Here is a 27,585-nt window from a genome sequence, read left to right on the forward strand (position 1 = left end):
TAAGAAAAGATGTCGCTATGGCACGGCACATGCTAAAGTACACACGCATACAGTACACGAACGTGCAGCCACTCATCCAGTCCATTCGATCTGCAGCAAGCTGTCAGGCCGCCATGTTGAGTAAATATTACCATAATGCCTGTGTGACTGAGGGCGCGGCTAATGAGCGGATGACATCAAGTGGAGCTCGGAGTCAGTCGAACACGAAATCGCCCATCCATCCTTCCATTGTTCCATCGTCACGTGACATCTTCGAATTGGGAAATGACCAGTGGGAATTTCCTTGAGCCATAGACTTCTTGGATCATTACCGGGGGCAAGGTGATGAGAGTATATGCCTGTCTTTATTGTTCTCCAATCAGGCAAAACAATATGACCACCGGATTACGCCAATATCCCATTACATTTACACAGAGATGCTACATGTATGTCACAGCTAGCATCAAGTCATTTTCTGCTTCAATCCATTACAATTTCAGATCAAAATGTTCACCTGCTGTTTAGATGCATCCAATCTGTTAGTTTCACTTGTGAACGTCACCTGCCAGTGTTGTCATAATGTTGTGCCAGATCAGAGTGCCTTTTTTGAATCAATCTGGGAATACAGCGCTGAACAGACTCTTCATTCAATCCAATAGCAAAAAACACACCCACTGCTGCTAACAGTGATGCTCCTGTCTCTCTCACACGTAACATTTGACATAATATTTATTTTCACAATTAGGGGACAAATATATGCTCTTTTTAAAATCTCAACTCTGAAGATAATGTATCGAAAATAATAATGACACTCTATAAGGACGAAGGCGCACAGACATGGGACAACACAACCATTATAGTCCATTTTTAGTGATAAGATGATGTCCACGTTCAGCTTGTGCAGGTTTTAAGTAGCTTTTGTTGACATTTCGGTGCAGTGAGGCAAAGGAGATGTCACAACTCACCCCAAAAATAACAATAAAATAAGCAAAATTTCAAACTCAATGCCGGTGTCCGAACATTTGTTTCCCCCGCTTCCCATTTGCAGCCTCCACAATCGGTCCGATGGAAATGAAGCAAGTAACAATGGCGACAAATTGGGACAAGAGTTTTTCGAACAAGGGGTCCCGAAACACTTCCAAGTCCTGTCTTTGCGCGCGGAGTGTCCCGGGCGGTGCATTCCTCAGTCCGCGTATAGGATAAAACCAGAGAAGGTGCTGTACTTGTTGTTGTTCCCGCCGTGAGCTTTGCCCCCGTCCAGTTTGATGTAGACCTCGTCCCCGGCGTCCAGGTGGAGGATGACGCTGTTGGAGGCGTAGTCGTAGTTCTGGTCCGCGTCCTGGGCGATGGCGCTGGCCCGGACCTGAGGGCGGAGACAAAGAGATGAAGGTGTTTGGGTTAGTATAAGACTATACTATACTATAAAAGCTGAGATAGAAGAGGACTCTCAAGTCATAGCATTGTGAGAGTGAATTCAAAAGTGTTTGCATTAAACTGGACAAAAGAGCAGGACTACACCAGACGTAGAACAGAAGTAGAACAGTGTGAATGCATCCAAGCTCACTGGAGAGGGAAAACATGAGCCACAGTTTTGGCGGACTTATGTAAAACTCCCGAGAACTATAACAAGTGAGATCAGTTTGAGCTTGAATAAATGCAAGTTAGTTAGTTAGTTCATTAGTGATGTTAGTTAGTTAGTTAGTTAGTTAGTCAGTGATGAAGCAGTAACAGCCGGGTGGCAAGAGGACTTTGATGGTCCATTACAGGGCTGTAAGGGTAAACAAAGAATATTTTATATTTCAGGTGAAACTCACAGTGTAAAGGAAAACAAAAACAGGACAGGCTATTATCAGGAGGCTCCGCCCAGTGGGCAGGGCTTACTCAGAGTTGTATCAGACAAGTATCAGACTAGATGCGCAGATTGAAAATGACTCTTGGGATGAGAGTCGAACCGTCCAGATGACTGCAACTGAAACGTTTTCTACAATGGATCACTCCTGGACGAAAGAGAGATTACACCGGCTAGTTAGTTAGATAGTTAGTTAGTTAGTTAGTTAGGGGTGCCTCCAGGCCACCCCTGAAATTGTATTCAGATCAAATATGCATTATATTACTGTGAGTATGTTAAATTTTGACTATAATTGCCAAAATTATCCCACAAGTGCACTCAATTACTGGAAATGTGGTTTGAGATGTGGAGCCCCCCCCCCCTCATAAACATAATTTCCCAGAAAAAAGTACATAATAGAACAGAATAGAGGGTCAAGGTTTACAGTTTTTTCAGTGGTAATGCTGTAGGATTGAGACTCAATTATCAGAATTATAACCAATATATGAACATGGTGAAAACAACAACCAATCACACAACTTTGAAGAAAAAAATGATACGACAAATAAGCCTGAGAACAAAGTCACTTTTGAGTTGTGACAATGATTACTTGTCATTATTTGACACACAGCTGGACTCTTAGACCTTGACAAGACAATAATAAGGTTATGAGACATTTTAGACATTAAAAATCCATTAACGCAAAAACAGTCTATAGAGCGGAACAGAATATGAAAAATTAAATGCCATTATTTTTGACAGAGCTAATGATAAGAACAGAAACTGTGCCAAAAATCAGTGAGAAGAGTTTGTAAAGATCCTGTCTGTATAGGGCCATTGTGTTGTCTCGTTTTACAAAAATGAATCATTTGCGGTACACAAGCTCAAATCTTCGTTTCAATCTGTATTAGAAAAACAGGAGCAAACAGGGTCATTCAAACCTCGGGCTTTTCTGTCAGACGGATTTATGGTTTCAATCAAAACACTGGCCGGTCAAATTCTGCCCAACAAAAGGTCCTCAACAATAGAAAAGTCAACAGCACGCAGCGCTTGGAGGGTTTACAGTGGGAGGAGGAACTCATGAGAAATGTAAACGGAAAGTATTGTGGCTGACAATAGCAAAATCATTTCAATAAATTCTGTCATCTAGAATATTAAATAGTGCTATTCAAAATGAGAAAAGGGGAAGGTGACAGATTTCAAAGGGGAGTTTCTGTTTCCTGCTTGTGTAGATGTTACTGCTTTCCCTCGAATGTTCCATAGTATGGTATTAAACTTCTCTTAAGGCATTTTTGAGCAATAATGCAAGATAAAGTTGAATTCCAAACTGTGGAACGTTCCAGGCAAAACAATTCCACAGAGCAGTAGAAGTATTTTTGTGGTATTCTGATGATCTTGCCGTGCAGATTTTATATTTAAGCCTATTTTATTCTCCCACATATTTTATTTTACATGCCTTTCATGTTATTTACTATTTTTATAAATGCATATATATATATATATATATATATATATATATATATAAAACATTTATAATAACTATTGTTATTATTAATTGTTTTATTTTACACCTTATCACCAAAGCAGGGTTCTTGTTTGTAATTTTTTGGAATTGTAATTGATTGAATTTTTGAATAATATTTTTTTTAAAACGTTTTTAATAAAACTTAAACGCAACTTCAGACTCTTATTTTGAAAATAAAACAAATTTGACCGACACTGGGACAAATGGGACCGATACACAGGGCGACCTATGACTGTGACTTTTAATTTTTAGAAGGCTCCTCTTTTTTTCAAATTTAGTCTATTTTTCCCTCTGGTCTAGTTCTTTTTGTTAATTTAATATATTAAAAACAATCCTGACTTGACTTTGACGGGAACAAACTAGCCAAATGTGGATAGAGTTGCAGATAAACAAAAAACACATTGATTTCACTCATCACTTTGACCTATAATGTCTTCCTTTTACATTTCAAGGTTCCGAGTAATTCAACAAGATTAGACGCAACAAACAATCACCCCGGGCAACACATTCAATTAGCTCAGTTACACAGGTTAGCGGCTATAGTTAAAACATTGACCTGTGAGAAAAAGAGTCGTAAGTCTGCTACTGTTACTATTACATCTAAAAGAAATAATATCAACAAAGTTTCACATATTCTTGCCCTTTTTGAATGGAAAAAAGCTCAAATATCGCCGCCGTGTCAAGTCAGCAACCTTAGCAGGAAGCACCGGTGACATCCATAAAGGTCACCTGGTGGTTGCTGCCGGCTACAGCTGAGGCTCTCGGACCAATTAGACGGAGCCGCGTGCAACGGTCGCGACCTTTGACCGCGGCTGGCCAGCGCAGGCGCCGCCATCTTTGGAGATCGACATTCGGCGGCAATGAAAGGGGTCCGGCTCGGTGCGGCAGTTACAGAACAAGAGGCTGTGTGGAGAACGTGCATCATTTAGAGTTTTAGTGTCGCCAGGAATCAAGGAAGAATCAGAAAAGGTTTATTTCCTTTTTAAAATGAACAAAATTTACAAACACAGGAACTTGCTTTGGTGATTCGGCGCAAAATAAAACAATGAACAATAATAAAGGAACTATATCATATCAAAAAGGGCATGCATTCAAGAAAAACAATTTTAAATATACTAATCTACTACTAACTGTGTAGATTAAGATTACTACTAACTGTGTATAAAAAGTCAACTATCTCAGTGAATTGAATAAAGTACTTCATTTCTGATTTAAAAGCAGTGGCTCTATTTTTACATTACAGAGCGTTAGTGTATTATAAATAAGTTTTAAATGTGCTTAAGTCATTTGGATGGAGCTTTGCTGGGAATTTTCCATCAAACTATCTCCATGGAGACAAGCAGAAGACATTACCAAGGCCAGGGTACAGGTCGGATCTGTGTAAGAATGCTGCAAGAACAGTTTTTTTTCTGTAATTGAGCAAACGCAATACAGATTTGTTTAAAGCCGTTCAGGAATGTCGTAGGAAACGTTTCAAAGGTATTCATCCGGACACTGTTAATGTTTTGACTACATTTATACTCCACTGAGCTCAGGAGAGTATAAATGTTAGCTTTTCAAACCATTTTCTTAAGATAGAGAATGACATTTAAATGGAAGTTGGGTAAAATAAAACCTTTCCGCTGAAACCATTCCCACCGCGTAAACCAGCCCCTTTTTTAGTTTGCACGGATCTAATTAAATACACTTTAAAAATGTACTTTTCGATCACTTGTATCCTGGAAATGTTTCGTTTTTAAATCAAATACCCCCATTCTGTTAAGTGGTCCTAACAAGATCCAGAGTATTGAGCCGAACTTTAATGAAACGGAATCGACAAAGAACAAGGAGATCATTATTCTTTTTTTTCTGCTCTGAATGAAAATAGGTAAACAGTGTACAATGTATATCCTTTAAAAGCCGCTGGTTAAAGAAGCCAATTAGTCACTTAGTCTGGTCAGCAAGGCCGGCTCAAAATCAATGGTCAGTCGTTTCTGTGGCTCATTATCAGGTCTCTGAAGTCCCCTCGCACAAAGGCTCCTTAAATCAAAGTTTGGACCAATTCTGTAAAGTAGATGCCCAATGATTCAGTTTTGTGCCAAGAATGCATGACAGCCGTATTGACTAACGGGAGGAGAAAACTTACAAACACTGACCTTTTCAAGCTCTTTGGGATGATCATTTTCCAACTTCAATTAGCTTGAATTCAATTATCTTTCCGTCAGTCAGAATGTTCCAAATCAGCTTTTTATAGCGGTCACTCTGCTGCCCTCAAGCTCAAAAATGAAACTTTCCAACCTATTTTTAGATTGATCAAAATAACACCTTCTAGGCTGTGTTTATTACATAAAAATAAGCTATAGTTATTAACCGTTAATAGGTAAAAAACACAGTTCTTATGCTACTTGCTCTTAACAACACCCATATTACCAATTGCTAATTAAGATCATAGTTGTCTCTTAACAATCTCTTAACATCATATTAATTAGAAGTTATAAGGAGTTTATGAATAGAAAAGTGTTAATACATGTCTAAGTAGCAGCAGAATAAGGTTATGCAGGATAAGACATTAATAAGGGCAGATTAAGTACTAATAAGCTACTAATTTACCACTTACTAGTATGTTAATTAGCATCTAGTTACATATTAATATGTGTACCCTAAAATAAAGTGTTACCAAATGTTCGTATATTCTATTCCATTATGTTTACTTTGTCATCGACGACTAAAACTATGATATATTGTGTCATTTAATACTTCTCCTTGCCCATGCCCCTCAAATACCTATTTTAAGTCCCTCCCAAACTCTTCCAAACGCACACAGTTGTAAATAAGGAGCAGACCTGTTAAAAGCACTTGAAAAGGAAACGGGCCACGTCTCAGGAGATGCGTTTCTCAGGTTTGGTCTGGCACGCGGAGGTCACGATCTTTCATTGGTTTGAGCAGCAAAAAGCATTTAAGTGTCCGAGGTGCCATCTCCGTGCCACTTTAGTTGAACCGGCGTGCGGGAGTATGTGGCTAATACCGCATTAAGAACATCTCTAAACAACAACCTTTTACACTTTAAGTGTCTGAGCCCGAGCGCTGCTTCAGCTGACCTCCTCCAGAATCAGTGTGCGTTTTATCCCACGCTCTATTCACAAGCTCCACCAAATGGACTCGCATTATAACACCAGCAAAGTTGTTTAGTTTTATGCGCCGCTATTTGTCTTGCACATGAAAATAATAATATAAATCCTAAACAATCAGTGACTATCCTTCAAACACATATTACTGCAATGGAGCCAGATTTGCTGTAGATATGAAACAGAGAGAGGAGATGAGACTTCTTGATCATATTGGAGTTGTCATATGCTAAATGTAATGTATTTATAGGGGTTATGCAGATGACGTCATGGCATTCTGAATTTCAGCTGGAAACCAGATAAAGAACAGGAACACTGATGCTACGCTCACGTGTATCACTGATACACAGTTTGGGATCACACACAGTTGAACAAATGAGTTGTTTTTGAGTCTGTGAGTTGAGGAGTGTCGAGTTGTAGTGTCCTTTTTCTCCTACCATTAGAAAACAAGCTGCAAAATTACACCTTCCGTAAACTAGAAAAATATGCTTGTTTTGGGCAAAAAATGTTCTTGAAATAATAATAATCTTACTTATTTAGTGTTTATTTAGTAGTAATGTCTTAAAACAGATTTTTTTCTCCATCTATTTTTCATCTAGATTGAAGTGAATAAATATCAGTTATATTTATAAAATGTGTTGTGCAGTTATGCTTTGCACTGTTTTCATTTTTTGAGAAAAACAAAAGCTCTGTGGACAAACCATTTTATCACTTGACCATAATTCTGCCCTTCAGTGCCATTCAGTTGGAACGTTAATGTCAGTGCATAACCTCTGTTTGGAACGTTCACGTTACACAATTAGATTTTATCATAATTTCAGATAACTCCACAGGAGATTTACTGTTTTTGAAAGAAGGATCCAAAATATAAATCCACAAACAACCGGCTCCATAAATTTGTCATCTTAATCTCATGGCTTAAAGTCCTTTCAAATGACAACATTTTTTGGAATTGAATAATGGCACCGCTTTCTGTGGCTATTGTAAAAAAAAAAGTACATTTTCAACCAAAAAAGTGTGCTGCGACTCAATGTAAAATCTGTCAAAAAAAGCTGTTTAATTAAAAATAAAAGCAATAAAAAATTATATCAACATTTTCAAGGGATAAAACCTTTAGTTTTGTGTGCAACCGCAACCAAGACATGTATTTGGTTATTTGGTAAGAATTTTAGAATGTTTCTCTCATTCACAGACCTTTGATAAATGTATTCAATCCTTAATCAAACTATTTTTCATGCTCAGTTTATGCTGATAATAAACAGCACATAATCTAAAATCAGAAAAAAATATGTAGGTCTTCTTTTGTTCTTCTGCTGTTATGTTAATTTATTTATACCCACAGTTTTGACCAAACGCAAAAATGTGTGTATGTATGTGTTATAATGATTTATTTTTAGTTGATTGATTGGGTTGCAGCTAAATCATTCACGACGAGAACGCTCACAACACCCGCGATAACAGTCATCCAGTATTAAGACTATAGTCGAGATATAAGCCACAATATACATGAAATATTGTACATTTTTTATTGTTTACCCTGATGATTAAATCTGGCACAGCTCATATCGACGTGCAAACACTCGCTCCTGTTCTAATCTTCAGATGCCAGAGTCCGGCGCATATTAATCTGACGCGCCGTAACCCACGCCATGCAGAGTCAACACACTGTTATTAGAGGGCTCGCACTCGAGCGAGAGAGACGGAGCGAGAGGACGGCGGATGTGCCGGATTTGTCACCCGGGATTTTAATGAAACTTTAGCAAAATATTGACTTAATTTGAGGCGAGAGAGAGAGAGAGAGAGAGAGAGAGAGAGAGAGAGAGAGAGAGAGAGAGAGAGAGAGCGAGAGCGAGAGCGAGAGAGCGCGAGAGCGCGAGAGCGCGAGAGCGCGAGAGCGCGAGAGAGCGCGAGAGCGAGAGAGCGAGAGAGAGAGAGAGAGAGAGCGAGAGCGAGAGCGAAAGCGAGAGAGAGAGAGAGCGAGAGAGCGAGAGAGAGCGAGAGCGAGAGAGAGCGAGAGAGAGCGAGAGAGAGCGAGAGAGAGCGAGAGCGAGAGAGAGCGAGAGAGAGCGAGAGAGAGAGAGAGCGAGAGAGAGCGAGAGAGAGCGAGAGAGAGCGAGAGAGAGCGAGAGAGAGCGCGACGAGAGCGAGCACTTGAACCTCAGAACCTGAATTTACCTGGTTTTAAGGTTAAGGCTTTATGAGATTAATAAGAAATCTGTCTTTAAAATGTCACGCATGAAAAGTGTATTTGTTCTAAAACAGGGCGGGCTTCAATAAGTTAGAATTTGAGTACAATTGAATATATACTGCAGTGGTTATATATTGGTTAATGTTATTTGATGACATCATTTCAGATGCTAAGAGATTAATCATTTTTGGAAGGAATAACAAAACCTCAAATACACAAATGTTAATCTTATTCATTGTCAGGAATTGGCTTCCACAAAACTTCACATTTTAATCTTGTAGTATCATTTTCCGAAGCTTCACTTTTCTTTATTTATTCTGACGGAGAAGACGCCCGTGAACTATTCAGTGATAAGGACTGTAAAGATGTATTGAGAAACATTATATCCTCATGAACACAGCAGTTGGTGATGACAGGATATTGTGTTTTATTGAGACAGGCTTTTAGAAGAAATATGTGTCCTATTCTTCTTTCTCCTCACAGTGTATTGTGACTGCAGAGTACGCAAAGCCAAAGCCATTATACGCACAGAGAGTGTAAAATACAGCGCCCATTATATAATCGATACGGTCGTGTTCAATTAAGGAAAGGCAAGGGCAATGAACATGACGTTGTACAAAATACCACCTTTCATAAACATCTGTTATAGAGGGGTATTAGATTTATTGCTTTCATTAATTATTTTAAACTATTATACAAATGATAAAACGAACCAGCAGCGTCGGCGTCTCTTTTAAAGTCAGACCTGGCCATTGTTTTGTGTTTCAAACGTCATATTTTATCCTCCTTGTCATACTGTCCATGGCTGAATAGTTTTTCAATCTACATTTTTATACATTTTTTTGATCTTTTTTATCATTCTTGTGTTATTGTTTTACCTGGGATGTTCCACATTATGGCATTAAACATATTCTGCTCCATGAAAACAAGCGAGATGTCACATGTTACGAGATGTGACCCTCAAAAAGATCCATAATAAGAATATGTGTTTTTCAAGGTATTAAACACCTTTAATTGAAAGATATACAGACTTAATGTCCTATTTTGGAACATTCCAGGCAATACAATTAAGTCTCCATGGAAACAAGCTGGTAGCAGACCCACCACCAGAAAAGTTACATAAAGAAACTGCAACTATTTTGTGATTTTGAGCATTGTGGTTTTAGAATTTGTAATGAGTTATAAGGAGCAGAGGGCCACAAACAACCCGACATTGTTTCGATGCCTTTACACCTTTAATAAGACTTGGAACATTAATATTAGGTTTGTATAACATCACACTGCTTGAAGTCCAATTTTACAGCTACTTTTTGTTGTTTGGGCTGACTTAGCAGGAAGCTGGTGGGCCAACAAATACTGGTCTGAGGGCTGCATTTGGCCCCCAGGCCGCAGTTTGGACATGCCTGCTTTAAACAGACCAGTGCAGTCTTTTCTCGCCTTGAGATGTTTCAGGTGCCTTCTGCCTTCTGCCTCTTCCTCAGAGTCATGTGATGTTACGGTGACGTGTCTTGCTCGCTGATGTACACAGGTTTTGGCACCATTCTTCTACCTACTATGGGCCGTCTGCAGTCGGACTTCACCAGGCAGGGATGGTCCTTGAAAGCTGATCGGCTCCTCGTCTCTGTTTACTTTCCTGCCAGTGCGTTTACGGATCAAACGCCTGCTGGATTAAGGACAAGGCATCCGGAACATGTCACGGTGTGAGAAAACACTGCACTGGTCTGTTTTAAAGGAATATATATCTGATAAAGACCAATATTATCTTTTAAATCTCTATTAATATTCAGATTATGGTTTTATTAGGATCTCCATTAGCTCAAAAACATTGTCATTGTATAATTCAAATGAGCAATACATTTTAAAATCAATCACAAACAATAAGGATAATGGTTGCATATTTACCAATAATAAAAGAGAAAATAATAACAAATGAAGACTTCAGTTAAATGTGCAGAGCTGGGGGGCTGATTCCAATGGAACGTGGCTCTATAAAACACTGCTGACTTAAATCGTTGTCGTGAGAAGAGAAAGTTGAAGCTGAATTCCGTCCGTCTCTTTCAGCCGTGAATGCACGATCGCTCTGACGCCACCTATAGTTCGCGGAGCTCTCTTTTGCGACGCAGACGACACCATCAGCTGCATTATCCCGTCGGAACATGTGTTTATTGGCTCTCGCCGTTACACAATGTCAGTGATGGACGTGTCGGCACACAGAGCGCAGCGTAACGGTCAGCGAGGCCTTGTCGAGGAGACCAGCCTGTGCACACGATATGGAGTTAGGGCCAAACAGGCGCGTGGCGAGGCATGACCCTGACAGTGAATATGTACAGGCGACTCTGAAGAGACAAATAAAGCTGAGAGAGCGGGAGAGAGGCTGCTAAATGAGGTGTCAGTGCGTTCTGCCGTTGTTCACGCGTTTGCATTTCACAGGGTCACACTCATGGCTCTGATTGAACGACGTTATGTGATAGTAATGATGCTGAATCAGTGCACTTCGTGTGACTGTGTTACTGTCAGATTGCACATTTGTTGATCTGGTGCATGGTTAATTCGTCCGGAATTACTGGGCCTATCCAAATGAAAATAAAAGATAATAAACTGGAGCAGAGGTCAACGTCTTCGCTGTCAGGATAAATAAACTGAAGTGTATGTATATATAGCTTTAGAAAGTGGTGCCATTATTCAACCCCAAAGATCTGGTTGTTGTCAGTTTAAACAAAAGGACTTTAAGCCATAAGATTTAGTTTGTGGAGCCAATACCTAACAAACTATACTGGGACTGAACATTTTTGGGTCATAGGTTTGGATATTTACTTAAAAAGAAAAACAGATAAAGGGCTTCATCTGAAGTTATGATCAATTGTCAAATAGAATAACACATTAGTACTGAATTTATGGATAATAATAGACTCTTTAATAAATAATAATAATAATAAACTTTTCCATATTCCAGACGGTATCACAATATTTTATTCATTATTTTCAGTGACATCACTGCTTCTGAATTTGAAGGATTTTTTGGGACTTTTGTCACTCATTCAAAACATAACAAAACATATTGTATTTGAAATGGTTCATTTCTATGGCAACGGCCCTCACATGAAGCCTGGGCAAAGGCGTTTTGGGTTTCATTTAAATTGTGAGATTCTTGCTAAAACTTCCTCAAACTCAAACACATGAGTGAGAATCTTCTTTTGAGCACAGATTGCTTCTTAATTATCTCTGAAATCTTCACTCAAGTTGTTAAATCTTAACCTGGAAAGTTGTGTGCATAACATTTTGTACGCATGCATACTTTAGAACTGTGACCATAAAATGAGACCGTTTTAACATTTAATATTTTTTTCTTTTGGAAATTACAAGTAAAATAAAAGGACATTCTCCAGCCCTCTACCATTTTTATTTAAAAGGTTATTTTTCAGACCAGGGTTTGTTAGTTGTTTTACCTGATAGTTTTGATTTCTCACTTTTGATTGTCAGGACTGGAATAACGACAACAACAAACATGGATTAAAGACTTGAAATACGGAACCCTGCCTACAGGACTATAAACCGGGACGAAGGGGCCTTTTTACTCTCCCACACTTGGGCTACTGTCCTGAAGAAGTTGGACTGCAGATGGCGCTGTTGTCCAGCCTCTATCGATAGAAAGACAGCGCCAAAACCTGTGTAAATCAGCTAACAAAGAAAAAGATAAATGACCTGACGAAGACCATCTGCCGAAACATAATACATGGATAAATAATGTGCCACTTGATGTGCAATGCATTTTTAAACTCTGAGAAATCGCTGCCCCGCTACATGTGTAAATGAGTGTGTTACTGGTTAATTTCACAACAACATCACATGAATGTCACAAACTGTCTGAAAAAATAAATTAATTAATACAAAATCAGAATAATCATTTGACTATTCAGGATGACATGTGATTTTCTTCATAATTAAACAACACATGTTTCCTAAAATTCAATTCGGAGGCTATATTTACCTCAATAAGACACGCTTTTGGATCTATGACCAACACAGAATTCAAGACAATACAGAAAAGTTTTTTATTCAATTATAATCCAACCAACCCAGTGTACTTTAAACCCCAAATGAAAACACAAATCCGTGCACACCGGAGGCAGAAGATTTGTGGCGGCAAGTTAACCAAAGACGGGAAAAGCACGTACACATCTGTTCTCGTCAAAGCTGAATGTCACCGTTATCAATAATGACACAGAAATATGACAGATAGTTCCACATGACGTATTGGCACTTCATAAATTACATTCGCTAAGGGCCAATTGCGCTGGATTGGGGCTGTGTTGCTCGTGCCGCGCAGCCGACTGATCCCCCCGCCACACTTCTGAGCCCAGACGCCTTCCGCAAACTTGTAAATGTTGGTGTCTGTTGCGAGGGCCTTTGTGAGTCTGACAAGGGCATGTCTTGTGGCGTCTGTGACAGGGATTTGTTGACTTGATGTTGAGCCTCCATTTTGGATCCACGAGTCTATTGGCCCTCCTTAAATCAAAGTGTGCAGCCGTCTAATTGTGTTTGCACTGTGCGGTCGTGGACTGCATGCTTAACAGCAGCTTAGAGCCGCCTTCGTCCTGGCGCACAGTGACATCGAGACACTTTAACCCTCCTCAAAAGACAAGACACACTATGATAATGTGCAGAAGTTTTACTACCAGCGTTTCAACTTGGAGCGCTTCATTCATAAATTGTGTGTTGTCGGTGTTGTTATTTGTGTTGTGTTTTTTGTGAGGGAAAATAATATTGCAGGAAAGATTAGCAATAGACATTAAGTATAATTTGTGTGTGTTCAAATCAAATTGGGCCAACGAATATCTTACTTTATACTTTGGTGGAATAGTCTGCAATAATCTAAAAAACATGTTTAATCAGTGTTGAACCAGTGACAAGCGATGTTCTACAGCGTAAAAGTGGTATGATTAATGCAAATCAATCCAAAAGGCAATGTTCTGTGAAAAGCAGTGATGTGAAGAATACTTTGTTATATAATGGAATTAGAGAAGAAAGAAGCCGTAAAGCCTGAGTTAAATGATCACATCCTGCAACGTATTCCTTTGATTTAGGTGAAGTAACATCATTCTGAATTCAATCAAATGAAAGAGTAACTACAGTACCTCATAATGTGTATTCTATCTTTGGTACATGTATTTAGTTTCGTTGCATTTCAAATAGTTCTGACAGAGAATGACAAAAGGAGGTGGTCAGAACATATGGCAGTAAAAAAGGCTAACAAAAATGTACCTGTTCACGATTGCTTTAGTTCTTAATTGCTTCACTACTTAATTATGCTGTCACACTTCACTCTTTGTTTCACTTGGTTAGTTTTGCCTGTTTTGTCTCTTTTTTGTTTTCCTTCTTTTGATTGCAGAACTTCAAGTGTCTCCAGTTGCAAAGGGCAAATTAGCTCAATCGTTTGCACATAATGTCTCTCTGTGTAAACGGCTGTAATGGAACAAACTTCAAATTCAAGTACATGCTGAGAGCTGTATGAGGGAGGAAAAACGTGTTCAAGAAGAGTTGAAAAAGCACCATTTTAATGTGATGGGTGGCAATTAAATGTGACGTCAACTTTGTAAAAGAACCGGATCTTTGAGGCTGTGTCATTTTGAACCTTAATGTCACGTCGGTGCATGGCAACGTTCGCACAACAGGAAGCACAAATGGCTCCCCGCATCAGCACGCTCATAGGTCTTCCTGTGTCTTACAGGTTGATTTTTCAGCGTAAAAGATGAGAGCAGGAACGAAACGGTTACAGAAGAATTTGCCATCTGCCATGAAGGGAAACGTCTTCTTAAATCAACAACGCCAGCTGTTCCTTGTTCCCCGCCTCTCGACGCATTCCCTGTCATCTCGTGAACGGAAAACGCTAAAGGTGAAGCCGAGTGTCAGCGCTGATCGAGTGCGGGGGGACTCTTCCTAAGCAGCTCGATTTGAACACGTCAACGATCGTTCGCGGCGACAAATAGGCCTGGGAATCAAAGACCTGGAAGAGCAGGTGAAGGCGTCAACTTTGACCCCGAAAGCCGAGCTGCTCCTTTCTCCCTGCCGCCCGCCTCATCCCAGCCTGTTAATTACGCGGATCCACTGCGCCGTCTACCTCAGGAGCTCTGACACAGAAGAAACCCAATCACAGCTGCGAGCATTGTCTGTAAAAACACTTCTTCTAAGACATTTTACACCTTTTGTTCACCTTTTTTCCCACCCTTTTTCCTTTACCAGCACTTCCATTTCGCTCCCGCGCCACGTCATAGTTTAAGAGTTTTGTCGGCTTTGCTAATGTGGCAGTTGGTTATTCATGCAGCGCGACATCGTACCGTCACTTAGAGAAATCACATAGAGATTTTGACGTGATGTATAATAAACAAATGGTTTGATTCAGTTATCAATGTTATGCTATCAAACACTTAAAAAAAGTCTTATCATTCCAAGTGATTTTCCCGAAATTGTCTGACAAAAATGAACCCCAAACTGTGGCTGTTCCTGAACACTTTGGAGTATAAATACATGGTTGGACTCTTTGTGAAGCTGAGATGCTGTAGTTTGGGCCTCTGATGTCTGATTTACATTATTATAAGTGTGAGTTTAAATTCTGCCTGTATTTTCTTTGGTAACTATGGAGAGCAGTAAAGCTGATGTCTGGAGGCAGTGTCTGATTGAGTCTAGTCTGAGCATTTGTTGAGTTTGAGAATGTCTCTTTTAAAGCTGAAGTTAATTTAAATATAATCCGTTGTAGGGACTTAAATAAAAAATAAAGTCCAGGTGTAATCCATATACAACTTCTACTAAAGTTGTGTGAATTTGAGAACAAACTGACCCTGATTCATCTCAGAATGCTTTATTTGACTGGATTTAAGTAGGTTACAGCTTTCCTTTTATGTTCAACACGAACAGGAGATGGAAATGAATACTTGCAGAAAAAGCAAGGAATTATAAGGGGTGTTAATTAAAGTCTATAAGACCGGTTTTCTGTTCTAATTATTACTATGTTTTGGTAGGATCACACTTGTGGTAATTATTTATCAGAGTGAAAATTGAAAAAAATAAAAAGTTTATGTCTTCGATTAGCGACATTTCTGAGCAAACTGACACTATTTTTTGACAGTTTAAAAAATAAACCAAATGAAACCAAATAAACCCAAATAAAACAATGATCAGATATTATTTCTCGGATCATAACACTTGTGTAATTTATATGGATTTTAGCCTTTGTTTACAGTCACATCTGCTGCTCAGGTCAACCAGGAATTGAAAAAAAAAATGTAATCATGCTTCATTCAAATGTGTAATCTAGCCAGTTACATGCACTTTAATCATTTATTTAGCTTGAATTAATGATTAAGGCTTGTCAACACATTTCCTCAGAAAAAGTAGCATCTTTCCATTACCGCCAGTGCTTTGGTGACACAATTTTTTTTTATGTTGAAACAAATAAGACATTTTTCAATTCCAAATGCACTAAAGGCGTGTTTCTGAGGAAGCATTAAACACACAGAGTTATGTAGAGCAGACGGTGAGTCATTAGAAGCCATTGACTGGATGCTTTGGTCTGATAGAAGGAGCGGGATAATTGTGGATATCAGCTAAATGTCAGGGGAGTGGGGAGAGAGCAGAGGAAGATAGAGAAGTTTGTAGAAGGAGGTGCAGGGGCACACTTGTCTGGTCCCGATAGCCCTCATTATAAAGGAGTGTCAATACAGAACATCTTCAACGGCTTTCAATGCGCACTGAGGAGTGGAGCAGTTTGTCTCTCATAGGTCAGTCAGTCAGTGCTCGGCGATTCAAATCAAGCCGATTGCTGTTGCTTTAAAGGCGCTGTACCTGATTGTTGGAAATACATGAAAAACAGAACTAATTTATGTCAAGCTGTTATAACTTAATTATTCACCTGGATGTGTTTTAGAGGCGCGTTTCACAACTTTCACATCGCCACCCTGCAAACAGCGCACCAGTGTTACTTCCTGCTTCGTGGTGGATGAAAACGCCCCTTTAATTTGACTCTTTCCCCACTTCATGCTGCAACTGTCCCGTCAAATGAAAACCCTTTGGGACAGAAAAAGCTTTAAAAAATAAAATAAAATACATTGATTACGATAATTAAATAAGAAAAGAACAGGACTGTCCTGTTGCTGAGGAATATTGGACTGAAATCAACAAGACTATATTTGAGAACTATGTATTTGGGCCGTGAAACTCCTGCCATGGACACAATCAATGGATATCTTTTTACTTTTGGCAGCAGGAGAAACGCCCTCACAGCAGGTGGCAGACCAGGCCGTTTAAGATAGAGATGTGTCAGATCTGTGGCGAGGCAGAGGCTGTTGAGAGGCAGAGGCTTTTTTGTATTTAGTTTCTTTTTTCTAATGCAACAAAAACACCTCAACAAATTATTGATAAATTCAAACCAATAACTTCTCATGCAAATGGCTGTTCTCCACCAGAATACACAGTGCACCTTTACATAACATGTATATTATAAAATGGGCCGCCACATTTACTTGTGTTTTTCAGTCACAGTAGGATGGATTAATAATTCCAAAGTCACACTCTTGTACTATATTAAAAAAAAAAATCTATAATCAGACCGACATTTGTAGAATAACACTGATTCATTATTCAAAACGCAGTGAAACACCTATTTGTAAATCATTTGACTTCCTTTCAACCGCACAGCACACGTATCTTGTGGTTGCTAAGACGCCATTATTGCACATAAAATGATTCACATATTTCCTACAGTCACTACAGCTCATTTGTGAGATTGACACGTCTACAGTCTGTCCCTCGTGTGTGTGATGCCAACACGCAGCATGTGGAGGGCTCCCGGTGGGATATGTGCTAAAGTAATAGATTCATTACACACAAGTGGTGGGCAGTTCGGACTTTTGAAACTTAACCAATAAATGATAGATTTTCTCAGACGGCGCTGGAGGATGACAGCCCGATGTCTTCTTGACATTTCCAATCTGTATTTCCTAACAACATGGGCCAATCTTCATTTAATAGCCTTCACACCTAATTAGGCCGGCTCTAATGTTCCATTCGGCGGAGTGTCAAATTCAATGTCCAATTACACGGCAGATCAAGGCCAAAAGGTCCGCCTCCTCCAGCCCCTCTCAGGCTGATTATAGAGGAGGTGTCGCGGCACATCACAGGGACTGGGGAGGTCTGGACAAGGGGTTAGGGAGCAGCATGTAGGCAGCACATGGAGGGATCGATACGGGGGAGTGAGTGTGGTGGCTCGCCTACTCAGAGCAACTCGCCTCCTCAGTGCAGCTCGCCTCCTCAGAGCAGCTCGCCTCCTCAGAGCAGCTCGCCTCCTCAGTGCAGCTCGCCTACTCAGAGCAGCTCGCCTACTCAGAGCAGCTCGCCTCCTCAGAGCAGCTCGCCTCCTCAGAGCAGCTCGCCTCCTCGGAGCAGCTCGCCTCCTCGGAGCAGCTCGCCTACTCAGTGCAGCTCGCCTCCTCAGAGCAGCTCGCCTCCTCGGTGCAGCTCGCCTCCTCAGAGCAGCTCGCCTCCTCAGAGCAGCTCGCCTCCTCGGAGCAGCTTGCCTCCTCGGAGCAGCTCGCCTCCTCAGAGCAGCTCGCCTACTCAGAGCAGCTCGCCTCCTCAGTGCAACTCGCCTACTCAGTGCAGCTCGCCTCCTCAGAGCAGCTCGCCTCCTCAGTGCAGCTCGCCTACTCAGAGCAGCCTCAGAGCAGCTCGCCTCCTCAGAGCAGCTCGCCTCCTCAGTGCAGCTCGCCTCCTCAGAGCAGCCTCAGAGCAGCTCGCCTCCTCAGTGCAGCTCGCCTCCTCAGAGCAGCCTCAGAGCAGCTCGCCTCCTCAGTGCAGCTCGCCTCCTCGGAGCAGCTCGCCTCCTCGAAGCAGCTCGCCTCCTCGGAGCAGCTCGCCTCCTCAGAGCAGCTCGCCTCCTCAGAGCAGCTCGCCTCCTCAGTGCAGCTCGCCTCCTCGGAGCAGCTCGCCTCCTCAGAGCAGCTCGCCTCCTCAGAGCAGCTCGCCTCCTCAGAGCAGCTCGCCTCCTCAAGACAGGAGTCTCTCTGTGTCAGCGCAGAGCCACACAGAGGAGCTTTATGCAGCAGGCGCACCACGATGAAGAATGGCACGTCCGAACATTTCTAGAATCTTAACATCCGTCATGTCCATGTGTTGCCTCGGCTACACATGGACAGAAATATATACATAACGTTATTAGAAACAAGTTGGTCTAATCCCTCATTTCTGGTCAAGAAGATGTTTCAAATGTAGTTTTCTGGATGCTGTTTTTGATATTGATGGGTTTCGACTTCTACCCAGAAGTTATTTTTCAGTCTAATGTACTAAATACAAGGATAATACTTGATTATATTTTAAAATGCTCAGTTTTTTTGGTCAAGGTTTTAGGCGACTGACATTTTCAATACTAAATAAAAGTACTTTCTTTATTAAACATTGTGGTCATACACAAGGTCAGCATAAAACCATTCTAAATCTGTTCAGGAAAGGTCACATTTTGTCCTGTAAAAGGGCCTTTTTTTAGTATCCATACTTGCAAAAATTAGTATCTAGTTTTGACATTAGTTAGAGTATCGATTAGTATCTGATTTGCAATACTTTTGACAACCTTAGTAGGTACTGGACTGGAGAAGTTAGAATTTAAACTACCCTGAGATAGATTAGTCCTGCCATAAGCGAGGAGTTATAAACTGAAACTGCTTTGCCTTTGTTTACCTGCTATAGCCTCGTCATGCACCATTCTACCTTATTGTTCTCTTCCTGCCTTGATTAGCATTTGACTGGCACTTGGCAAAGGTCTGATGAGGCTGCTGTGCACACATGGTAGATTAACCCACCATTTCTGTTCAAACAAGGATTTTCTATTTTAGCTTCCTTCACCTTTCTTTCAAACCATTCCTTCTCCCATAAAAAGTAAGTTTGTTCTAGGGATGCTTACTATGAGAAGAAATATCAAAGTTTTGCAGTATTTTACAATTTATGACACCAAACAACAGTAAAATCCACATTGAACTTCCCATTCCCATCATTTCTGACTAATAATGACCATCAGTTGAACATATAATTTCATGATATTAATTTAATTTGCTTACTTTAGTCAACTGTGAATAGAGAAATACAGCTGCGAACAAAAAATACAAGACCAATATCCAAGGCCCTGACCAAACTCAAGGCTTGTTCTAAAGAGTCACAAACTGCCTTAAAACGGCTCAATTTTTATGCAGTCATTTGCATATCTGAAAAAGGCCCCTGAATTCAGATAGGATGCTAAAACAAGGAGCAAAGATCCATTTTCATGAAACCAGAGTTTGTCTTCTGCACACGCTTAAAGAAAAGAGCAGTTTGCAGATAATGAAATCAAACATTGCAGAGGCTGTTCCAGATGGCTCCTGTTTAATGTTAAGATTGACACCACATGCTCAGCACAATGCGTGGGCTTAACCTGAGTGTAGCATAAACATTACATCTGTGTACATTACAGCTGTGTACATTAAGTGTGTACATTAAGTGTGTACATTACATCTGTGTACATTAAGTGTGCACATTAAGCAACATCATGGAGAAGTCGGCATTTAATAGGAAAAAAATATGTCGCTCTGTTGTGGAGGAAAATCTGATACAACATACCTTTTATCAGTCTACTTACATTTACATTAGTAACTATCTCTAAAGGAAGGAGAGGAGGATGGTGGAGAGTGTGGTGGAGAGTGTGGTGGATGGTGGAGAGGATGCTGGAGGGTGGGGAGGATGGTGGAGAGTGTGGTGGAAAGTGTGGTGGATGGTGGAGAGGATGGTGGAGAGGATGCTGGAGGGTGGGGAGGATGGTGGAGAGTGTGGTGGAAAGTGTGGTGGATGGTGGAGAGGATGGTGGAGAGGATGCTGGAGGGTGGGGAGGATGGTGGAGAGTGTGGTGGAAAGTGTGGTGGATGGTGGAGAGGATGGTGGAGAGGATGCTGGAGGGTGGGGAGGATGGTGGAGAGTGTGGTGGAAAGTGTGGTGGATGGTGGAGAGGATGGTGGAGAGGATGCTGGAGGGTGGGGAGGATGGTGGAGAGTGTGGTGGAAAGTGTGGTGGATGGTGGAGAGGATGGTGGAGAGGATGCTGGAGGGTGGGGAGGATGGTGGAGAGTGTGGTGGAAAGTGTGGTGGATGGTGGAGAGGATGGTGGAGAGGATGCTGGAGGGTGGGGAGGATGGTGGAGAGTGTGGTGGAAAGGATGGGGGAGGGTGTGGTGGAGAGGATGGTGGATGGTGGAGAGGATGGTGGAGAGTGTGGTGGAGAGGATGGTGGAGAGAATGGTGGAGAATGTGGTGGAGAGTGTGGTGGAGAGGATGGTGGAGAGAATGGTGGAGAATGTGGTGGAGAGTGTGGTGGATGGTGGAGAGGATGGTGGAGAGGATGCTGGAGGGTGGGGAGGATGGTGGAGAGTGTTGTGGAAAGGATGGGGGAGGGTGTGGTAGAGAGGATGGTGGATGGTGGAGAGGATGGTGGAGAGTGTGGTGGAGAGTGTGGAGGAGAGGAGGAGGTGTGGAGCAGTGGGACCGTTTCAGTACAAAGCAAAAAGTATACAGTACTCATGTACAATGTTAAGGTATGTGCTTTACTTTAGTACATTATTACAAGGGATACTTTTTTACAGTCACATTTGAAAGCAGGTATCTGTACTTTCTACTCCACTACATGTTTTAACAAAAAATATTTCATCTTATCGTTTCAGACCTGCTGAAAAGGATGAGGGGGGTATTTTTAGTGACCTGGCCAGATAGAGGAATCCTTGCAATATTGGTGAGTTCACAAACTCTTGAGAATCCATCTGCTCCGACAGGTTTGAGCTGAGGACCAATCCCAACAACGTGGTTTGGGCAAAAAAGTGCCAACAGACGAACTTACGAAATATTATGTTACATAGAAGTGCATTGTGTATTTGAAGACGGGGAAGAAGTCTGTGCTTTTCTTTCAAGTGGATTTAACATCAGTTTGATTTTACAGCTTGTTCCACCGCTTTGACCAATCAGCCTCAAGTATCCATCATGACGTTGTGTCTTTTCTCACGTCTTTTGGTGAGAGCCTTTCCAGGTTCAGAGTGACACATGTCAATCTGCCGTGAGCCAGGTTAATCTTTCAGCACTTTTGAGAACATGTCTACATTTTTAAAGTTCAAGTTCAAGCCTTGAGCAAATTATTTTTAATAGTTCTCAAAATGTGTGTGAATAACTTTTAAAGGTGTACTTTAATACTTTTACTGAAGTAGATTATTTAATGTGAAATTTATACTTGAGGTTTTGAACAAATCATTTTTTAAGGCTTAGTAACTATTTAATTAATGGGTTAGGGTATTAATTAAGAATAATGAACTAAGCCTTGATCATTGGATTAAGTCTTGATTCATACTTTACTAACGCTAAAGTGATACAGTTCGGTTTGAAAAAAGTATCAATAATACTAACATTTTTAAAAACACAATTAAAAAACTCATGGTTTTGACATAATTAGTTTGATAGATTGTTTTGGTTGCACTTTATTTCACAGTACTAGGTAATAACATATTTAGGCCTTGAAATATTACATATTTCATACTTAATGTAGTAGTAGGTGCATTAACATAAGGCAAGTTTAAATAGAGTGTAGGTGATTTTTAAGTTATTAAGTTATTAAAAATAAGAAAAATAGTTCAAGCTTTGACCCCACAAAGTAAAATACATTTTAAATCACCCTTTCGAAATGTACTTAATATATAAATAAAAATAAGAGTAGCTTCATAACTCCGATCTGAGCATGTTAAACTTGTTTGACCCGTGCCATATCAAAACGATGCATGTTCACTGATGGAAAGTCTTTGCAAAGTGTGTCCTCCTGGTCTAGAGGAGATGTGGAGGGCAGATCACAGTGGGGTGGGTGCGCTGGGGGCGGAGCAGAGGGTGTGGCGGTGGGACGGGAGGCATGTTGTGCATGTGTGTGTGTGTGTGTGTGTGTGTGGAGCTGCAATAGCGAGGGAACAACCATGTGTGCCATCCACGAAGGACGCCGGAGCTTATTAAAGGAGGAGACAGAGTGATTATTCAACATGGTACTCTTGAGAGACTGACGCTCAAGTTGTTGCTTTTAATCAACTACGAAACGGTTTTGCGGATTAATAACAATATTAAGAGGGGAACGAAGACGAGGAGCGCAAGCACATTCTGGATCTGGTTCAAGCTTTTTAATTACAATGAAATAGACTCTTTGGCACGATGGCACAATAACTCTGTCTTCGTCAGTGTCCCTCAGGCCATCAGCGCATCCAATGAATGTGTCTTAATTGTCACTCCTCTTACTACTACAAATTAAGATAAAGTAATGAATAAAAACTGTATCTCTCGGGACATTTCTCTGGTTGTTGAGAATCAAAATACACGAACAAGCCTACGACATATGTCATTCGCACTAACCCATACAGTGGAACATTCCATTGAACGCAATAACATCTCCATAGAAATGAGCAGAAAACGTACATACACTGCACATTTGAAGAACAAGGTTGTGTCTATTATCTTTACCATTTTAGATTTAAGGTGTACCGTTTAGACTTGTACCGTTTCCTGTTTATTTATTATTTTTGTATGATTTTAAGTTGACTTGACTAATAACCAAATGTTACCACTTGTTATTTTTCTTATTTTGCCCATTGCTGCAAACGGCCCTGGATAGAGGATTATTATCCAGAAAGACTCAGGTTTGGGTTAGAGAATCTATTTTCAATGCAATATCTCTTTCAAGACACGTTGAAGAGGTAAATATTTGTGTTCCTCAAAGTTATTTATTCAAAAGTGGAGGATGATATGGGAACACAGAGCAACGTGAAATCCGCATAACTTAAAATAGACTTGTCTGTTTGTTTACCTGGCCAGCCACTTTGTCATCTAGCATGAAATGTGTCAAAAGAAGAAAAAAAAATGTGTCAAAAATCCCAGAGACACAAGACAAGATTTTCATGTTACTCTGTGGAAGAAAACACAGCACTGCAGAACTTGGAAACCATCGCCGTGTTTGCAAAAGATGATAAAATGCTGGTATTGTCTTCTATTCCCCAGGTCTAGCTCTATATAGTATAGATTTTTACCATTGTAATGAGTGGAGGAAAGCGCTGGTGCGACTGCTCGGACTGCCCCGTAGTTCATCAATGATGTAGCACACGGCAAACGCGGCCATTTATAACTATTCTCAGTCGTTAACAGCTACTTAGACTCTTGGGTCTTTCACTCAAGCTGGACTAATAAACACTGCACGTAGAGCAAGGGGGGGAAAAACCTACGTTGATGCGTTTGGCTTTTTGCATAGGACAATCAAAGACACAGAATAAAGAGGTGAGGATCTACTTTATAAACATTACATGGGTCTCCGGAGAGGCAGAACGAGCGAAAGAACTTAAGTACCTCGCCATCCTCCTCCAGGGATCCGCGACAGAAGGAGTTTTATGGCAACACATGTTCGACTTACCCCATTATATATCAGCGCTTTTTACTCCCACCCGTAAACAATACTGGTGAGTGAGTTGTTATACAAAGAGGGAGAAAGGCTGTAAGGTGAGGAGTGTTATATTATGCCGGTGTGAACTTGCAAAAAGGGAAATTAACCTTTTCAAGCAGTAGTTCGAGCCGGAAAGTAGTGCCAACTGTTTCTCCGCATCTTCACGGTTAACACTGCGGTTACATCATATTAACACTTTTATTAGAGCTGGAAAATGTACTTTGTATGTTAATTAAAATAACGAATAAATAAGAAAATCCATACAGTCTGGCTCTACACTATGAGATGAAAATTATAATGATTTAATTTTTTTTTGGTGGGGGGGTTGCACATGATAATCATCAAAACTTCAAGAAAATACTTATAATATATAATAATTATATATACACAAAATTGAGATGTTTCAATGACGTATACAATATTCCATAAATAAACAATACATTGGTGATGACACTGTATTGTACACCAGTAGGAGTGTTGCATCATACGTCATGTATCCTACAAGTCAACATGAAGCATGATACTGTTGCCATGGGAACAACAAACTTTAAATAAAAATAAAAACTTAAACAGAGAGGACATCCCACGAACATAATATTGAAAACACAATCCATTCTGGGAGTGCTCTGCGGATCATCCAATTCATCAGGCCAGGGCCCATAACTTTCATTATTAATTATTCATTTGAAATGTATACCTATCATAGAGTTTTAAATATTGCAATACATAAAAATCATCATAATACAGTTTAGATTTAAAGAAATATAATTGATCGTGTTTGCAGAGCATACAGTTTTCTAAGCAGTTCAGATGATGTTTCATTGTGCATTTGTCACATGAAAGACAAATTAAATCCAGTTTATCCAATGCTGACAAAAGCAACTTTCCCCCCAAAACTTTTTTGTGTGAAATATTTTGGAGCACTTGCAGATAACGCCCGGTGACATGTGATCAGGAAACTGCAAAGCGCACTGGCACACATTACCGACGTGAGAAGAGCCTCTGGAGCGCGAAATACAATTAGAGAGCCATTTAAAATGATGCATCAAAAAAAGCAGCCGGGAATAGAGCATGTCGTTGTCGTGTAATGTGTTAGATTTAGTGTGAAACCAAGGGTAAGGGGGCACGTGCCACACAAATCAGCACAGCTTTTTGCAAGTTAACTGAAATGACACTGTTAGAGGTGTTATTACCGAGCCAAATAATCTTTTAGAAGCAGTTCAAAAATTCAGCGCACTCAAAATATAATAGCCTTGACGAATTACATCACCCCCCTTGTATAACTTATTTTTCTTTTGCTGCTTAGTAACATTAACTACTCTATATTTAAAAGATGAATGTGTTATCTTAAACTCTGTGTCCAGCCTGTGTCCGTGAGCTCGTGTCAGCACTGGACAGCAGCGGCAGCAGGAGAAATAAGGACACATTGTCAGAGAGTCTGTCTGCAGGCGCGCGGTGAGCCACAGCTGTGCGCTCGGAGCTCCGCCGCACCACAGATGTGACGTGTTCCGATCGCTCTGACATTGTGGCTTTGGGTATGAAAAATGTATTTAACCAAATATTAAAAATCTGACTCATGAAGCGATGTGCAGATGTGAGGCGGCGAGAAGGTGCAAAGTGTGTTGGAGGATAATGTCATTCTCTGAAGCGAAAAGAACAAGAGTGCGAGAACTTTGAGAGAGTTAAATGATTCACAAAGCCGAGTAGAAATGCACAAACTTGCAAAGTGAGAAAAGGGATGAACAATACACAAACAGAGAAAATATTAAGGTATTATAAAACTCCAGTAAAGTCATTCTAAGTGAAAGTGTGACTGACCTGGCCGTTCTTGCAGAGGTCGGCCCACATGCTGGTGCCGTCGCCTCCTCTCATCAGGACGTGGTAGATGAAGAAGTATGTGCCTGGGATGGAACAGATGAACTTGCCTGCCACTCCGTCATAGTTGTTGCCCAGGTTTGTGACCACATCATCAAACTTTAGGATCTCGTAGCCTTCATGTGGGTTTTTAAGTCCTGCATAAAAGGCCACCCGGGGGACGGTGTTGTAGGTTGCTGTGCTGATAGCTCCGTTTCCCCCCAGCCCCAAGATTCCTGTCCTGCCCAACTCTCCTCTGTCGCCCGGTGGCCCAGCTGGTCCTGGTGGGCCAGGCTCCCCAGGAGGTCCTGGGGGTCCAGGTTTTCCCGGTCGCCCAGGTTTGCCCTGTGGCCCCTGCAGCAGAGTGGAGGGCGGGAGCACATTGCTGTTGTCGCTGAGCGCCTCAGCCTCGGCCTGCAGCCCCGTGGAGGTGGTGGAGCTGGGGGGAGTGCCCTTGTTCATGAAGGGGTCACACACCATGCGGCAGGTGCCCAGCATCTCGTAGTGTCCCGCGTCGGTGCTCACTGAGCTCACAAGCACTGGGATGAGCACCACCAGCACCAGGACCAGCATAACCCCCACAGCAGCCGCCACCAGGGTCTTCCTCCCGATGCTGAGTCGGGGTAGGGGCTGCGCTGCCAGCGTGGCTCTCCCGGGAGCGGAAATGGTGACTGGTTAAAGTGGGGACCCTGCCACCAGGAGGAAAGGGGACCCTCGGATCCCGACAAGAAGTTGAAAAAGAGTGGCGCTGAGTGAAAGTGACAAAGAAAACAACATTCACTTCTGATGGCTAGAGTCCTTCGTCTGAGTTCAAGTCAAAAGTACAGTCACTGAGCGCAGAGGAGAAGAAGAACAAGTGGAGGCATTCAAAGCAATCGGACTTGTGAGAAGAAGAAACAAGAAGAATGCAGCGCAGCCCAGAGGAACAGGGCGAGAGACAGACAGGGAGAGCAAGAGAGTGGTGAGAAAGTAGACAGCCACCGGATCCCTGTCAGCGCGCGTGTGGAGTTGTGTGTGTGCAAGCGCGTTTGTGGAGCCGCTTCTCTGGCTGGGCTTTTTATACAGCGATGGCAGCCGCTCCAAGCCCCCTCCCCTCGGTTCTCACATCCAGAGAGGCTGCTGCTGCTGATACACCCCCTCCGTCTCACTCAGAGCAAGGACTATCATCACATTACAATGCTTTCTCTGCTGCTCACACCCAAACTACTATTAGGAGTATTAGGCATTGATTCCTGATGGCCACTGATGGTACTGCAACAGATAATACAAACAAAATTGTGTACGCCCAGAATAATGACAAACCATTTCAAGTAAAATGATTTCTTTACTTCCCCTTCCTCTTCCAAAAATAAATATATGACTCTATGAGATCATTTCTTGACGGTGTCTTAAGCCAGCAGAGCATATACTGCATAATGTTAAAATGAATTCCTTGTGCTGCAGATACTATTGTGCTCCCACTATCTTCACAAATCTAAATTTAAACTATCTCATATTGTCGAAGCATATTTAAACAACAAATAATATGTTCAATAAGACTCAATAACCAGCCAGATTGATATGTGCAGCGCTGTGAGTGGAGTTCTGCACAT

The 27,585-nt window shown here is 41.2% G+C and overlaps 1 protein-coding gene across 1 annotated transcript; it reads right to left on the reverse strand.

Moving 5' to 3' along the window:
• Positions 1 to 599: 599 nt before the first annotated feature.
• c1ql1l2 (complement component 1, q subcomponent-like 1-like 2) lies at positions 600 to 27,096 on the reverse strand. Its single transcript, XM_072442977.1, has 2 exons — positions 25,958 to 27,096; positions 600 to 1,342 (listed from the first exon to the last, which is right to left on the reverse strand). The coding sequence occupies exons 1-2, from the start codon at positions 26,564 to 26,566 to the stop codon at positions 1,163 to 1,165; spliced, it is 789 nt and encodes a 262-aa protein (XP_072299078.1). The 5' UTR covers positions 26,567 to 27,096; the 3' UTR covers positions 600 to 1,162.
• Between the last annotated feature and the right edge of the window lie 489 nt (positions 27,097 to 27,585).

This window comes from Eucyclogobius newberryi, unplaced genomic scaffold (genome assembly GCF_026437365.1).
Source record: "Eucyclogobius newberryi isolate DKJ021-1_F unplaced genomic scaffold, fEucNew1.0.hap1 SCAF_13, whole genome shotgun sequence".
In the NCBI taxonomy this organism is placed as follows: domain Eukaryota; kingdom Metazoa; phylum Chordata; class Actinopteri; order Gobiiformes; family Gobiidae; genus Eucyclogobius; species Eucyclogobius newberryi.